Raw genomic sequence first — 15433 nt, 5'->3', positions numbered from 1 at the left:
GCTGCCCTAGGCCCAGGGAGGGGCGCTTCTCGAAGACTCTAGGCGATCCCTGGTCTGGGAGGCAGCTCCCTCCAGAGAGGAGCAGGTCTGATGCTCTAGGGGTCAGGGGAGGCCGTGGGGGACAGATGGGGCAGGGGGCAGGTGGGGAAGGGGGCTGTGGATGGGGTGGATGGTGGTAGGCAGAGGCCAGCGGGTGAGACCCGTGTGGGCCGAGGGTGCAGGTTGGAGGGGAAATGCCCGAGGAGGGCCTGGCTGTGCTGTGGCGGGACCCAGGCTCACCCGCGCCCCGAGCGAGTGGAGCAGCTGTGGCCGGGGCCCCGGCTGGTTGCCCTGGGTCTCTGGGAAGAGTAGAGATGCCAGGGGACTCCAACACTCCCAACACCCTCCCCATCTTCTCTCAGAACCAGGCCACCTTTTACCCAGGTTCAGAGCAGGCAGCCTCAGCCCTGCTGCTGTGTCATCTGCTGGGACCCTTCCCATACGCAGCTTCCACAGACTTAGGGGGACCAGGCGAGAGCAGCCGCCGCAGGAATGGTCCAGCGGGGACCACGAGACGGGGGCTGGATGCCAGCAAGAGGTGCCAGGAGAGAGGGAGCCCTCAGGCCAGCTTCTGGTGGGACATGCCTGCTGGACACCTGGGGGCTGGTGGGGGGTGGAGGGGCTGGAGTCGCCACCTCCCCGTGGCGGACAGGGCTCCAGGCCAGGGGTCCTGACCGCTCTGCTCTGGAGGGGACCCTTCCCCTTGACGGCTGGTGAAATGTTTGGGGAGCAGGCCTGTGGGGCCTGGGTTTATGGGGATAATTTCCTCCTTATTCAGACCTGGATGGGGTAAGACCCCCTTCTCCCCCCAGCTGACCCAGGCTCTCTCTGGAAATTAGCCCTCATGCCGAAGTCTGGGCCAAGGTCGCAGTGGTGGGGTGGTGGGGTCGGGGCAGAGCAGGGCTTCTTGCTGCTCAAGTGCTATTTCTCCTCTGGGGTCAAGCTTGGAGCTTCTGGAGCCAGGATATGGGCAGCGAGGGGAGTGGAAGTGAGGCTCAAGTGATCTGAACTCAGGAGCACCCGTGTGCCCAGGAGCTGGTGGCTAACACCCAGGTGAGGGGGACCCGAGTGCCCGCCTTCAGGAGGTTGGCCGCAGGGACCCAGGCCTTTGGATGACAGAGCTCAGGAAAGCCCTAGAGCACACAGACCCCACCTGGAGTGGCTCATCCCACCCCGCCGAGGCCCCTGCAGCCCTTCTCTGTGTCTCCCTCGGCCTGGCTGCCTGGCGGTCCTGGTGGGCCACCTGTCCCCAGAGGCTGAGGCCTGCAACTCCCTGCCTGGGGCGAGGGTGCCACCAGAGTCCTTCCTACTCAGGATTCAGCTCCTCCGGGTCCCGGGTGGTGGCCGCTTTGGGAGGGCAGCCTGAGCACCCCCGACCCCACCACCCACAGGGAATCCACAGTGTCTGAGCCAGGACCATGCCGGAGGCACTCTTCAGCCGAGAGTGCAGGGCGGCCCAGAGAGGAGATATGGGTCCCGCTTAGAGCCTGGGGAAAGGCCAATCAGTGCCTGGTCTGCAGCGTGGGCTTCTTACCCTAAACTATGCCCCCCCTCACCTTGGCTGGGGGCTTAGGCACTCAGATGGGTATGAGGCGGGGCAGCTCTCAGAAGCCACATCCTTGACCTTGGGGGTCCTCTCATTAGGCCCTGGGGCTTGGGGGAGGCATATCTGGTTTCTCATCACTTGGCATTTTGGGAGAAGACACCTCCTCCTCCCCGCCGCCCCAGCCAACTCCGTGAATTCTGCCTCTGTCCCTCCCGCCTGACAGTAACCAGCCTGGGTTGCTTTCATCAGAATGCACACAGGTCCCATTTAATGAGCCCCGTTACCCTTGCAGGGACAGACAAGAGAACAAATCTCTACCCTGTGGCTCCTGGGACCCCTGATGAGGAGCGGGGGACAGAGGGGGGTCAGTCGCCTCCTTCCCATCTACGGTCTCACCCATCCCTTCCTGCCGGTGGGGTGCAGGACTTTTTCCTTGCGGCTCTCCATGTGGGAAAGCTGGGAGGAGGTGGTCCTCTGTGTCTTGGGTCCTCCGCAGACTGCAAGGGAGGGATGGGGCTGGGAGGAGGGTAGGTGGGGGGTGGCGCAGCCGCAGAAGCTCCTCGGGCAGGGCAGCTGGTGGAAGGGTGGGGAAGACCCCAAAGAGTCTTCTTCCTGCCTCCTCCCTTAGGCACACCTTCCTCGTGACCCCAGGAAAGCCCTCCAAGTCTCCAGTCTCTGTGCTCTGGGCTCCAGCCGCTGTTGCCAAGAGGCGAGGCTTGCCTATATCCTCCGTCCCATCCTGGGGAGGCCCTTCTATCTAGACTGCCCAGCGTCTCCCGTTCCGGCTGGTCAGCAGGCCGGGGCCTCCACGTGGCCGAGAGATACAGCCAGGGCTCCGCTGGAGCCTTTCCAAAGTCTGCAGGATGTGTTGGGGGGGCAGACCAGGGCGCCCTGCTGCCTCTCTCTGCCAGGCCCTTCCCCTGGCAGCCACTCCTGGCTGGAGTTGCCAGGTGGAGGCCTGGGTCCTGGTCAGTGATACTGGCTCTGGTCCCCCAGTTCCATTCCTTCCTGGAACCGGGCCGAGTCCAGCTCCCTTGAAAAGGCCCTCACACCACTCTCCTCTTCTCCCTCTTCCGGCTGTCTGCTCATGGTGCCGTAGGTGGGCTGGGCGGGGGAGGAGGCGGGGGTCAGGTTCATCTCTGGCTCTTGCAGCACGGTGGCCACATACAGCTGCTCAGGACAAAGAAGGGAGATGGGACAAGGTCACACGCGGGGCGAGGCGAGGTCATGTCCATCTGGGCACACCCTCCACCCGACCCTGCCCACCCCGCCCTGACGCTCGACCTTTCTCAGGGCCCCCGCCCTCTACGCTATGGCTCCTTCCTCCTCCCCTGGCAGCCCGCGTCATGGCCAGCCTGCCCAGTCTGCCTTCCCGGTTGCTCTCGAGCATAGAGAGGGCATCTACATGCTCCCTGGACTAGTCAGTGGTCTCCTAACTCCCAGCCCATTGCTCCTTCAGCACACGTGCCGTTCTGTCTCGGTTCCAGGTCCGGCTGAACCCAGGGGGAGATGACAGGCTCCCTGACACTGGGGGTCTGGTGGGGGAACCCCCATTCCTGAGCTAGTGCGCTTTCTATCGCAGCTTGAGCGATGCATCCAACACCCTTGGGCTGCGTTGCTGGCAGGCCCGTGAATGAGGATTTGAAACCAAGGCTGCCATCTGAGGTCTTAGTCATGAGACCTGTGAAGTCCAGGCCCGGGCTCAGGAATGCCTGGGACAACAGCCGAATAGAAAAACACACAAGAAGTAACAGGGATGGGGCTGTCTGTTGTCCTTTGAAGGGACTTTGAAACCAACTCCTTATTTTGAAAACAGGTAATTATTGGGTAGAATGAAACCTTTTCTGTAGGAGTTTATTAGAGTGAGACTAAAGAACCCTACATGATGAAGGAACATTTTTTTCTGCAATAGAATTTAGATATTTTCATAGGGCCCAAGTCAACCCCATAGGTAACTTTTGGGTCCTCCAGGGAAAATGGTAACTGAAAAATGGAAAAAGCCAGCAGTCATCCCTGAACCCGAGAGTCACTTTAGCATCATTAATGGCAATAAATGGGATATTATATATCTCCTCAGGTGACACTGCCTGTAATGTTCTAGGCCCTAGTGTTGAACTTGAATCTTCAATTCCAGCCTTTGAACCTAACTTCTAGTTTTCAGGAAATACAGGAGATACTGTAACCTCCTGTATGATACCATGAAGAAACAGCCAGAAAAAGCCAGAAGACGGGGCCTTCTGGAGGACTATAGGCTTGGTCTCTCCAACAAGTCATAAAATAGAGATGGGGCTGAAAGAAAAGGGACATGGGCAGGGGCCAGATTAATCCAGCACAGACCCTGGATTGGATCCTAGTTTGGACAAGCTGTAAAATATATTTCTGAAACCGTAGGGCAAGTTGAATATGGACTAGGTATTTGAAGAGGTAAAAACGTATATATGTAGGAAGACGGAGATTGTTAACTAAAAACACAGGTTATGAAACAGTGTGCAGTGTTATGACATTTTAGAAGAAATATGTATCTGTAAGAATATACATTGAGGTGTCAGTGGTCATTGTAGGTGGTAGAAATATGGACTTTTATTTTATTTTGGCTTGTTTTTTCCCCCATAGTTACCTGCAACACTCAGAAATCTCTGTTATAATAATGAAAGATTTAAAAAATCAATTCCAGTAATTTCTTTAAAAAAAAAAAGAAAAGCTCAAACTCTGCAGTCTGGCAGACCTGGTTCAAACTTTGTTCTGCCGTTTTCTTGCACAGTAGTACCCTAGGGTCTAAATTAAGTCAGGTCTTTGAGCCTCAGTTTCCTCATCTGTAATATGAGGATAAACACCCCCCCACCCCCCGTGTGGGTTAAGCGTTAAGATCAAGAGCAAGAATGGTGAAGCATCTAGTTTGCAAGGTTTCAATAACCAACTGCTGACAATATTCTGGAAGGGTCATCTTAGAAGGGCCCTAGGAGAAATGCTCCGTGGAGAGAGACTCCTGCTTCGAAACCTTTGTCTCTCCTGGTACTGAAGCTCCATCCCCCCTGCCATCCCCCAGAGCTCACTGGGCCCTCTCTGCGGGGCTCGCTTCAGAGTGAGGCCTGTAGTTTTGTGCGCCTGGCGTGGGCACGTCCTCCCACTGTCGTCTAAGGGGACCCCCTCCCACCCACTCGGTGAGTGCTGCCTGCTCGGCAGTTGCCCCTGGCCCAAAACTGTCTTTGGTTCCCTGATGCCCTGAAGTCTCTCTTCTGGGCGCTTGCACAGGCTGGTCCTGTTCCTCGAGTGCTCTCCCCGACACCCTCTTCCATCCGGCAACCCCTAACTCTCCTGTGCCTGGAGTCTGGTTAGACCTCCCCTCCTCCTGGAAGCCTTCCCTGAGTGCCCAGGGCTGGCTGGTGCTCTTCTTCAGTGCTCCTCCAAGGCACCCTGGCATCGGGGCACGGGCCAATCCAGTACCCAGCTCAGTGCATGCCATGGCAGCCTGGCATCCACCCTTGTGGCCGTGTTTCGGCGTGCGCTCGTGCCTGTCTCAGGCTGAGCCACGGGGGTGGGAGCCAGCACCCAGCCTGCGGGACCCCTGCGCTCGGAGTCCAGCCTCGTCTCCTCTCAAGCTGACGGGCTCACTCGTCTTACCCTTCCGTGCAGACCTCCAATAGCTCGCGGCAGCTCTGTCCGCGCCACGCTGCCTGGCACCCGCGCCCTTGGCGGCAGCCTTCGGTCCTGAGGCCGAAGGACCCCAGCAGGCCCCTGCGTCTACACGACTGAGCTCGCTGAGGCTGAGTCCGCCCTGCCCTTTCTCTTCCTCTCTGAGCTCCTTCTATAGTGTGTCCTGGAGACATTCCTGGATCTTCTATCATTCTGAAGGCTCTTCAGCCAGGGCCACGGCAACAATCTGACCTGGGCCAAGTCCTGCTGCGTCAGAGGGGGGAGTCCCGGGCACCCCGTCTCCTCCCCGATACCCAGGGTGGACTCTAACCGCTGGTGCACCCACAAGACTGCTGGAGAAGCCCATCCCTGTAAGCACCCCACTCCCCGACCCCGACCTGTCCCAGGGCGAAGGCACTGACTCACAAGGGAGGTTGGTGTGGAGGAGGTGCTGCTTGGCTCCAGGTCAAACACGGTCTCCATCTCCTCGGGCTGCGGCAGTGGGAGAGACAGGGAGGGGCAGTGAATGGCCCCCCACCCCCGCCGCCCTCCCCATATCCAGAGAAACTCAGACCCTAACCTCAGGCTTAAGAGGGCCCCCGCTCCCCTTCAACTCATCTTCTGTTTTTCCAGACCTGCAGCCCAGGTGGCCGGGCTGAACCCTTGGGGGACAGAGTGAAGACCGGGATGCTGGGGAGACCCTTCTGGAAGGAGCTGTGGGAAGCCGTGGTGCAAAGATGAGCCTGCTGCTTTGATTCCAGGAGAAGCCCTGACGTCAACAATCCCCTCTTCCCTGCCAGAGTTTCCTTTTATCTGAGATGGAGGTCACCTTCTGTCTCTGGAGTGGACACTTGAACAACCAGATCCCACGACATTGTTGCATTGGGAAGAGCCACAGATGCTATCTGCCCAGGTGCTGGCTAGCACGGACTCAGGCCAGGAGATGGAGGAGGGTCCGGGGAGAAAGGGAGTAAGCGCCTATGCCAGGACCCCAGAGATGGGACCACCGGAAGCAAGAAGATCCTCTTCTCAGAGGTTCCCTTCTCCACTCAGTAGTATGCTAGTACTTGAAGTCAACTTTCTTTCTTATTTAAATTCATTTGAAAAGGAAACAATTCGCTATTATAAACAAAAATCCTGTGTCAGCTGCCATAAACAAGGTCAACTAGAAAAATAAAGGTGTAACCAGGAAAAACAGAAAAGGTTTCGGTCCACTGGAAATCATTCCAGTGCACTTCTAAAGTCACCCCACTTTAGGAAGTGCTGATCTAGAGCACACAGTTCTGTTGGCATGGATGGGCTCCCTTCTCTAATAACTGGCTGGGCCCCGAGACCCTGATGCTGGGAAAGATTGAGGTCAGGGGGAGAAGGGGGCAACAGAGGGTGAGATGGTTGGATGGCATCACTGAGTCAATGAACAGGAGTTTGAGCAAACTCCAGGAGATATGAAGGACAGAAGGTCTGGTGTATTGCAGTCCATGGGGTTGCAAAGAGTCGGACGCAACTTAGCAACTAAACAACAATGCTGGCAAACAGTCAAAGGAGTCATGGGGCCCAGAGAGCCAGGCCTCCCCTCCAGATGAGATCAGAGTATCCTAATATTCTTCACAGTTAGATGACTGGTCCCCTTCCCCAGGGTATCATCCTTACCACCCTCTCTTTTACTCCTTCACTCCGTCCTTTTTCTCAACCCTCCATCCCTTGGAATGGCCCCAGCAGCTCTGAGGCTGGACAGGCTCACATCGTAGGAGGGATGGGCCAGCAGCCTGTGGTTTGGAGGAGACATCAGAGGGGGGAAGAGGAGAGGACGACTGTCTTCTGCCCTGGGAGGCGTGATTCTGGGGCCAGTGCAAGGACACACACAGTATGCACACCCAGCACTGTCTGCCCATCCCACCATCAGAGAGAAAGGCAAGAGCCTCTCAGCGCCCTGATGCTGTGGACACCTCAGGCAGGGGGGGTCCTCAAGCTGTGTGCGCCCTGGGGAGAACTTGCGGGAGGAAAGGCAGGCTGGCAACTCACCTCATAGTTAGTCATTTTCGACATCTTCCCCAGGAAGGTGGCAACGCAGACCATTATTATGGAAATAATAAGGGTGGTGAGGGAGAAGATGGTGATGGCATGCTGGGACCCTGCAAGGAGAAGGAGAGGCGTGGGCTTGGCGCCTGAGGACCAGAGCTGCGTGCGGGGCGCTGGCAGAGATGCTGGCCCGGCTGACATATGCCTGGGGCCCCGGCCCAGCACCCGTTCAGGAGTTTGGAGCCTAGGGTGGAAATGTCTCTGCCTAGCTCTCCTCTTAACCACATAATCTATGAGCCCCACCAGGGACATCATCCCTCTGTGCTACCTGACCAGTTTAGACTTCAGCATCTGGTGGATTCCACGAAAAAAAATTCATTTACTTAGCCACTTAGGTGCCCATTTAATGTCCCCCTAGATGTCAGCTACCTTCCATATCACGGTCCCTGGGAAGTATCTGAGTCATTTATGTCACTCCTTCAGGTCACTCATTTATATCCCTGTCCCCAAATGCAGTGACTGACCCACACCTTTCCTTGTAAGCCCTTCCCCGCCACTTTAAAAAAAAATTCTTTAAAATTTTTATATTGGAGTGGACTTCCCTGTAGCTCAAACGGTGAAGAGTCTGCCTGCAATGCAGGAGACCCAGGTTCGATCCCTGGGTTAGGAAGATCCTCTGGAGAAAGAAATGACAACCCACTCCAGTATTCTTGCCTGGAGAATCCCATGGACAGAGGAGCCTGGCGGGCTACAGTCTGTGGGGTCACAATCAGTCGCTGAGTGACTAACATGACTACTGCTACAGCTGATTAACCGTGTGGTGTTGGTCTCAGGTATACAGCAAAGGGATTCAGTTATTCATATACAGGTATCTATTCTTTTTCAAATACTTTCCCCCATATAAGTTATTACAGAATATTGAGCAGAGTTCCCTGTGCTATACAGTAGGTTGAGGTTGGTTATCTGTTTTAAAAAATAGCAGTGTGTACATATCCATTCCGAACTCCTACTGTGTCCCTCCCTGCTCTTCCCCCTGGGTAAACATAAATTCTTTCTCTAAATCTGTGAATCTGGTTCTGTTTTGCAGATAAGTTCCTTTGTATCATTTTCCGCATATAAGCAATATCATATGAAATTTGTCTAACTCTCATAAGCCCTTTTGAAGTAAGCATACTCTATGACATGTGCTAACAGCACGGAAAAGCAATTCAGAATTTAAAAGTCACTTATGTTTCGTTTGGGGATGTTTGGTAACTTTTTCATGACAGCAGTTTTCTAACTACATGAATATTAAAAATCAGTCTTTACAGTCGGAAGTTATTGCAAAATGATGTTTATCGTTGTGTTTTTATAAAAGCAAAAAATGGTAAACAGCTTCACTATCCCAACAACGGAGAACTGACTAAAACTGGCAAATTAATGCAGCCATTAAAAGACATGTGCTCAAACAGTATTTTAATAATGGGAGAAACTGCTCAGAGCATAATGTTCAGTGAAGAAACTCAGGCTGTAAGTCCGACTAGAATAAAATGGAGCCACAGTTGTGTAAAGTCGATCAGTAAACCCCCTCCTACTCTGCCATGTCCTTTAAAGCACATGCACAGAGTGAGGTCTGGGAGCAGCAGACAGGAGGCTGTAGGTGAGATGATAGGCATTCAAACTCTAATCTTTCCATTTTTTCCTATTTTTGATAATAAATCTGTAGTCTTTTATACCTGGCAGAAAAGTCTTATTAAAAAATGAAGTCTGCCAGGGGGCTTCCCAGATGGCTCAGGGTAAAGAATCTGCCTGCCAATGCAGGAGATACAGGAGACAAGGGTTTGATCCCTGAGAAGATACCCTGGAGTGAAAAATGGCAACCCACTGTCAATACTAAAGGAAGTCAACCCTGATTTCCTGCAGGGAACTGAAGCTGAAACTCCAATCCTATGGCCACCTGATATGAAGAACTGACTCATTGGCAAAGACCCTGATGCTGGGAAAGATTGAAGGCGGGTGGAGAAGGGGATGACACGATGAAGTGGTTGGATGGCATCACAGACTCAGTGGACATAAGTCTGAGTAAACTCCAGGGAGTCGGTGATAGACAGGGAGGCCTGGCGTGCTACAGTCCATGGGGTCGCAAAGAGTCAGACACGACTGAGCAACTGAACTGAACTGACTGATGATAGACACTATAATATTTTATTTCCTGCCAGCCTTGAGTTAGAATGAAGGAGTAGGATGTTTTTGTTGTTGTTGTTTTTTCCCTGAAAATTGTAAACCGAAATGTATACAGTTTGGACCACACCGGTGCTACCCCTTAACTTCCAAGGTCAGCCGGGACTCTAACACGAGCCCGCTGGGCCTACAGAAGGCGCTGAGCGAGGCCGTGCTCCACAAGGAACACCTCGCTCCTTCCGGGGCTTGGTCTGTTTCAGCAAGAGTCGTTGGTGAGGGGCGATGGAGCGATGGGGGAACAAGAGGCGGGGAGGCGGGGAGGCCGGGAGGCCGGGGCGGGGGCGCGGGGCTCGGCACGTACCTAAGCGTAGGACGGAAAAGAAGAGCATCCAAAGCAGCCCCAGGAGCGGCGCGAAGATGGCTTGGTGGATGGCGGCCATGTGGATCTGCTCGTTGAGCTTGGTGGGCGCGTAGGAGTAGTACATGTTATAGCGGTCCGTGATGTGCTTCATGCACAGATAGAGCAGCCCTGGGGGCCGGCAGACGGAGGCAGGCTCAGAGGCCATCCCAAGACCCTCCCCTCCCCCGGACCCGAGATGCCAGACACAGGTCGGCCACAGTGGCAAGGGGGCCAGGGCCAGGCTGCGGGAGCCCTGTGCGGCCGATCCCGCGTGCCCAGCTGCTTCCCTTGAATCCTAGCACCTATTCTGTCATTTTGGTAAGTGGTCATTCCCTAAAGAGCATCCTCTGTAAATAGCCATCCAATCCCGGCCCTCCTGACCAACCTGGCCCCCCTTCCCTGCCCTTCTGATCCGCTGGCCCTGGGTCTCCTCCTGAGCCAGGAGGGAGCTGGATGCTCTGGGGCTCCCAGCTGCAACGGCGGGTGCAGCTCCCCCCGGAAGGGGGGCCCTCAGGGACGACTCACCGAAAGGAACAACGATGGGGCAGGTGATGCTGTACGCCATCACTACACTGAAGACATTCATCATCCACGCGTACTCGCGCCCATACTGGAAGTCCATGGCCTGGTTCTGGGGTAGAAGGTAGGGTCCACTTGGCTTGGCTGCTTCTGCAGCTCCTCATCCAGCAAGGCAGCCTCCCCTCCAAGGCTGGTGTTGGAGAAGCACCTGGCCCCTTCCGCCCACCAGGCCTCCCAACCTCAGGTTGCTCCACACTTCTAACAGGCACCCCCCACTCCAACAGCCGCCCAAGGGAAGCTCCAAAGGCTGTGTCAGGGAAGGGCCTGGCCCTCACCATTCGAATGTTCACTCTCTCTGGCTCCGACCTGGAGAAGACGAGGCGGATGGTATACAAGAAGAGTGACCCCAGGCGCATCAGCTCCATGCCTGTGCCAATAAAGGCTGCCGTGATGACGTAGTTGACAAAGAAGGCGCCATTGTCTGGCAGGAACACACACCTGGGTGTGGAGGAGGGCAGGAGATGGCCGAGGAAGCCGGAGAAGAGGGGGAGGGCAGAGACGTTGGGAGCAAAGAGGAGAGAGAGGAAGAGAATTGAAGGGATGGGCAGGGGGTGGAGATAGAGATGGGGAGAAGAGCTTTCAAATACAGTCATCCCCTGGTATGCGCGGGTGGTTGGTCCCAGGAGCCCCTGTGGATATCAAAATCCAGGGATGCTCAAGTCCCTTATATGAAAATGTCAATAATATTTGCAGATAAGCCATGCCCATCCTCCTGAGTACTCTGTCTCTAGATTATCTGTAACACCTAACACAATGTAATCAGCTGTAAATACAACTAAACGCTATGCAAGTGGTTGCTTGCACACAGCACATTCAAGTTTTGCTTCTGGAAACTTCCTTGAATTTTCTTCCCTGAATATTTTGATCTGCAGTAGGTCAAATCTGAAGATGTGGAATCCGTGGATATGGAAGGCCGACTGTATACATGAGTTTCCAGCCCAATGTAACTTAAAAAAGGGCCCTTTGGAGCAAGGATAGGGGTGGTGTACAGCAAGTGTGGATGGGTTAGGAGACATATGTACTGGCTTGATCTAAAGAAGGGCTGTTAAAGAAAACAAAAATAAAGAAGCGCTGTTTGACTGGATCCACAGACCCTGGAGAGTTCATAGGTAGACTTTTGGGGGTCTGTGACCTTGATGAGATGGCTGGATGGCATCACTGACTCAATGGACGTGAGTCTGAGTGAACTCCGGGAGCTGGTGATGGGCAGGGAGGCCTGGCGTGCTGCGATTCATGGGGTCGCAAAGAGTGGGACACAACTGAGCGACTGAACTGAACTGACCTTGAATAGGGAAAAGACTGCATCTTCACTTTCTGCAGTTTAGCACTTCCTTCCATTAAGAGCGGAGGCAACAAATCACAGGCATGTAAGCCATGGCTGTGAGTATGTCGCCAGTTGAAGTGAGGTATTTTCATATCATGTTGTATTTATTGCTGAGCGCTCACAATACCATTTGTATTCATCATCTCTTCAAAATGATGCTAGTTATTAGGCCACTAAATTAGACATGTTAAATTCACATGATTGAGATTTTCCTGTCTGCACACGTGTAGCTAGCTGGCCAACTTCAACTAAGAGCCATTCAGCCACCTGAATGGATTATCACACTGCCTGTTCTCACATTGGTGACCCAAGCATCTCTGTTGTCTATACAGTTCTGATAACTCCCTCAAGAAGAAAAATCTGTGAGCCCCTGCACATATTTCAGAACTCCTTCAAAAGCTATTCTTTCTTGAGGGCATCAAAGTTGAGTCATGAACTCACAATTCTTCTCCTTCTCATATATTTACAAACTGTGTTAAAAATAATGACCTAGCCAAAGATGAACTCACTCATCTTGGGTAAAACTAAGCTTAGTTTAATTGTAGCGAGCTTGGAGAATTCTGGCTCTTGCCCTATAAAGCAAGCTATGAAAGCCTGCGTGGCATTGGCAACAGCACATCTTTGAAAAATTGGGACTTTGAACATTTGTAACCCTGAAGACAAAACAAAACCAAACAAAAGGAGAACCTGGCTGGATGTCCAGCAAGACCTGCATGTTGCCTTGTCAAAAATGCACTCCTCTGTTCCAGTTGAATGTTCTTCTTTTAGCTAAGTAGCATCAATTTTCACATAGATGGCTTTAAAACAATAAAATGTAACTTTTGCTTGCTTCCATTTAGAATGCATTGACCTATTATTAAATGTATTAACAGAGACTGTATCATACATTTGAATTCTAAAATATTTTCGGTAACTATATTTTGACATAACCAGTTTTTGTTATAGCCCAGGTATTTTGTACATTTAAAGAACTCTGGGCTTCCTGGGTGGCTCAGTGGTAAAGAATCTGCCTGCCAATTCAAGAGCCATGGATGGGTTCAGTCCCTGGACCAGGAAGATCCCACATGGCCCGGAGCGACCAAGCTGTGCATCTTAACTATTGATCCTGTACTCTAGAGCCGGGGGACCGCAACTGCTGAGCCCACTTGCACAACTACTGACACCCAAATGCTAGAACCTGCGCTCCTCAACAAGAGAAACCGCCGCAATGAGAAGCCCACGCTGCAACAAAAAGCAGCCCCCGCTCTCAGTCTAGAGAAAAGCCGGTGCGGCGATGAAGACCCAGCACAGCCAAAAATAAATAATTGTTTAAAAAGAAATCGAATCAGAATCAAACCAACATTGTACAGCAATTATCTTCCAATTAAAAAATATATATAAGAAATCTACTCAGAGTATATATAAAACTGGCAAAATCTGAACATGCTCTGTGGATTGTATCAATGTCACTTTCCAGGTTCTGATACTGTACCTTAGTTATGCAAGATGTGACCACTGGGGGAAACTGGATGAAGGGTATATAGGGCTTTTTTTTTTTTTTTTTTTTTTTGGCAATTTCTTTTGAATCTACAATTATTTGAAAAACTTCATTCAGAGGAGGAATTTTGGGGCTTTACCCCCAAAGGGGTTCATGGCACAGGAAACGTTAAGAAGCTGCCTAATGAGAGTGTTGGCACACATTCCTCTCTACCTATATGAGCAGATAAAGGATAGGCATATCCAGCTGGTATGATCCCACAAAAGCCCCGGTGAACACTGGGAGTACGCCTGAAACATGCACTCTAGTACTCACTGGAACCTGATGGATGCCTGCTCCAGATAGTAGATGTCAAAGAGCCAATGCAAAAAGACGTCCAAACTAGAAGCAAGAATAAAGCAGACCCTCCAGTTAGTGAATCGATGAACTAAGGCCTGGGGTTCAATTTCTCTTGGGCTGGCTTCCCTCCTTCCAACCGTCCTTGCCTGCTCCCTGAAGACTCTCGCACCTTAATACTCCCGCTGGCCAATCCACACTGCCTCTCTTCTTAATGCTGGCCACCCTGCCCCTGCCTCTTTGACCTTTCCACTCAAGGCCTCCCCTCTAGCAAACCTTTGCCAGCCATTTCTCCCACAGCGCTCTCCTCCTCTTCTGAATTTCTATTGCACATTTCCTCCACCTTGGGCTGCCAGGCAGCTGGGAGGTATGGCTTGTCTCCCCAGCTGGATGATAAGCACTTTGAGGGCAGAGTTCACGGCTGACCGCTTAGAGTTCACATGACACCTGGCTCATGCTAGGCTCATGACAGGCACTGGACTGTCATTTGAGGAATGGATTTGCAGCAACCACAGGTGGGCCTACAGTATCTGAAGGAGGAGGTTCCGACTCTAGGGTGAGCCTGGCTGAGAGGAGAGGTAAATCGGGGGTGAGGTACCTGGTCAGCCCCATAGAGGGCAGAATGACCACCATGAACACCAGAAAGACGTAGCACTTGTGCACTATGAACAGATTCTGACTTGTTCTAGAAGGAAACAGAGAGACATGATGAGAACCAAATGACTGACTCCAGGACGGAGAGAGAGAGAGACAGCTACCTGGGCTAGAAAGCAGTTTCATAGCACGTACCAACGCCGTCTCCACAGCGCACTGAGAGCAGCAGGAAAGAACGGCATGATCAGCTAGAGATGTCTGCCGTGGGCAGAGAAAAGGGAAGGGGAGGCTCACACATACCATGCACTTGACCCCTGCTGCAGGGACATCACTAACAATACTCAGAATCCTTGCAGCGTTTCAATAAGCAGCATGAGCCTTGGCCGTAGGAAAGCCCAGGAAGGATTTCTGTTAAGAGAAACCTCCTGGCTTACTGCCTGATAGGAGGATAGAAACTTTGGGGGCAAGAAATAACTTTGAGACCCATGCAGCCTTCAGTCCCGAGCAGGTCCATTTTGCCCCAAGATATAGTAAATACTTCCTATCTAATTAGCTCCTACCACAGAACTATTAGGGCTAATAATCAGGGAGGGGCTCTTTGATTGTTTAAAATATGGCACCGCATGGGCTACACGGGTCTTCAGTCAGATCGAGGGCATGGGCTCCTCTGCGATGACCGTAGCAGCCCTTCTGACATCTTTCAGACAAGTCCTGTTCTCTCGCTCCCATCCTCTGCCCTCTCCCTGGCATTCCTGGCACTGGCCACTTCTGCCCACAGCTCCAGGCCGTCAGTGCGTGGCTGGAAGATGAGGGAGCAGCCTGAGGAGGGCTTGGTTTCAGGTATCTCAGCATCCCTGAGACAAACCAGTCCCCTCTTTCCAAAGACAGAAGTATCTGTTACTTTTTTGGGATGGTTTTGGGCATCAAAGCCATCCTGCATCAATTCCATTCCCCAGGTGAGAGAGGAAGCTGGAGCACAGGGCTGGTGGGGACAGGGGAGTTGGGGAAGAAGCCGGTGCCAAGGGAAGGATAAGGGGGAGGCCCCCACTCACCTGGTCCAGTGGGCTTCAAGGAAGGCAGAGAGGTACACAATCAGAGGCATTGTCACCGTAAAGGCCCAGAGCAACACAGACGGGAAGAACTGGGTCACGATGGGGCTCTGTATGGGTGGATGGAGGTAGGGCAGAGAGACGTCAATGCAAGAAGCCCTCTCCCCCTCACAGGCCTCCCCTGCCTTCTCCCACACCTCTGGGCACTTCTCCAGCTCAGTTCCAGAGCAGACTCTGTGTCCCTAAGGCTGCACAGTGGGCTGGGGCCTTTCTCACT

The 15433-nt window shown here is 52.9% G+C and overlaps 1 protein-coding gene across 1 annotated transcript in view; it reads right to left on the bottom strand.

Annotated features, from left to right (window-relative positions):
• Window positions 1-2366: 2366 nt before the first annotated feature.
• The window catches only part of TMEM63C (transmembrane protein 63C), a 33986-nt gene continuing 20919 nt past the window's right edge, over window positions 2367-15433 (bottom strand). The window contains exons 14-23 of the mRNA XM_052647099.1: window positions 15160-15266; window positions 14112-14198; window positions 13493-13558; window positions 10652-10814; window positions 10323-10428; window positions 9759-9926; window positions 7241-7350; window positions 5799-5804; window positions 5645-5710; window positions 2367-2755 (exon numbers count right to left, since the gene is read on the bottom strand). Coding sequence (XP_052503059.1) covers window positions 2555-2755; window positions 5645-5710; window positions 5799-5804; window positions 7241-7350; window positions 9759-9926; window positions 10323-10428; window positions 10652-10814; window positions 13493-13558; window positions 14112-14198; window positions 15160-15266 — 1080 coding nt within the window. The 3' untranslated portion in view covers window positions 2367-2554. The remainder of the gene's footprint in view (window positions 2756-5644; window positions 5711-5798; window positions 5805-7240; window positions 7351-9758; window positions 9927-10322; window positions 10429-10651; window positions 10815-13492; window positions 13559-14111; window positions 14199-15159; window positions 15267-15433) is intronic.

The sequence above is a fragment of the Budorcas taxicolor genome, chromosome 10, assembly GCF_023091745.1.
Source record: "Budorcas taxicolor isolate Tak-1 chromosome 10, Takin1.1, whole genome shotgun sequence".
Taxonomy (NCBI): Eukaryota; Metazoa; Chordata; class Mammalia; order Artiodactyla; family Bovidae; genus Budorcas; species Budorcas taxicolor.
Note: the sequence above shows the minus strand (reverse complement) of the source record. Positions and strands in the feature narration are given on the sequence as shown.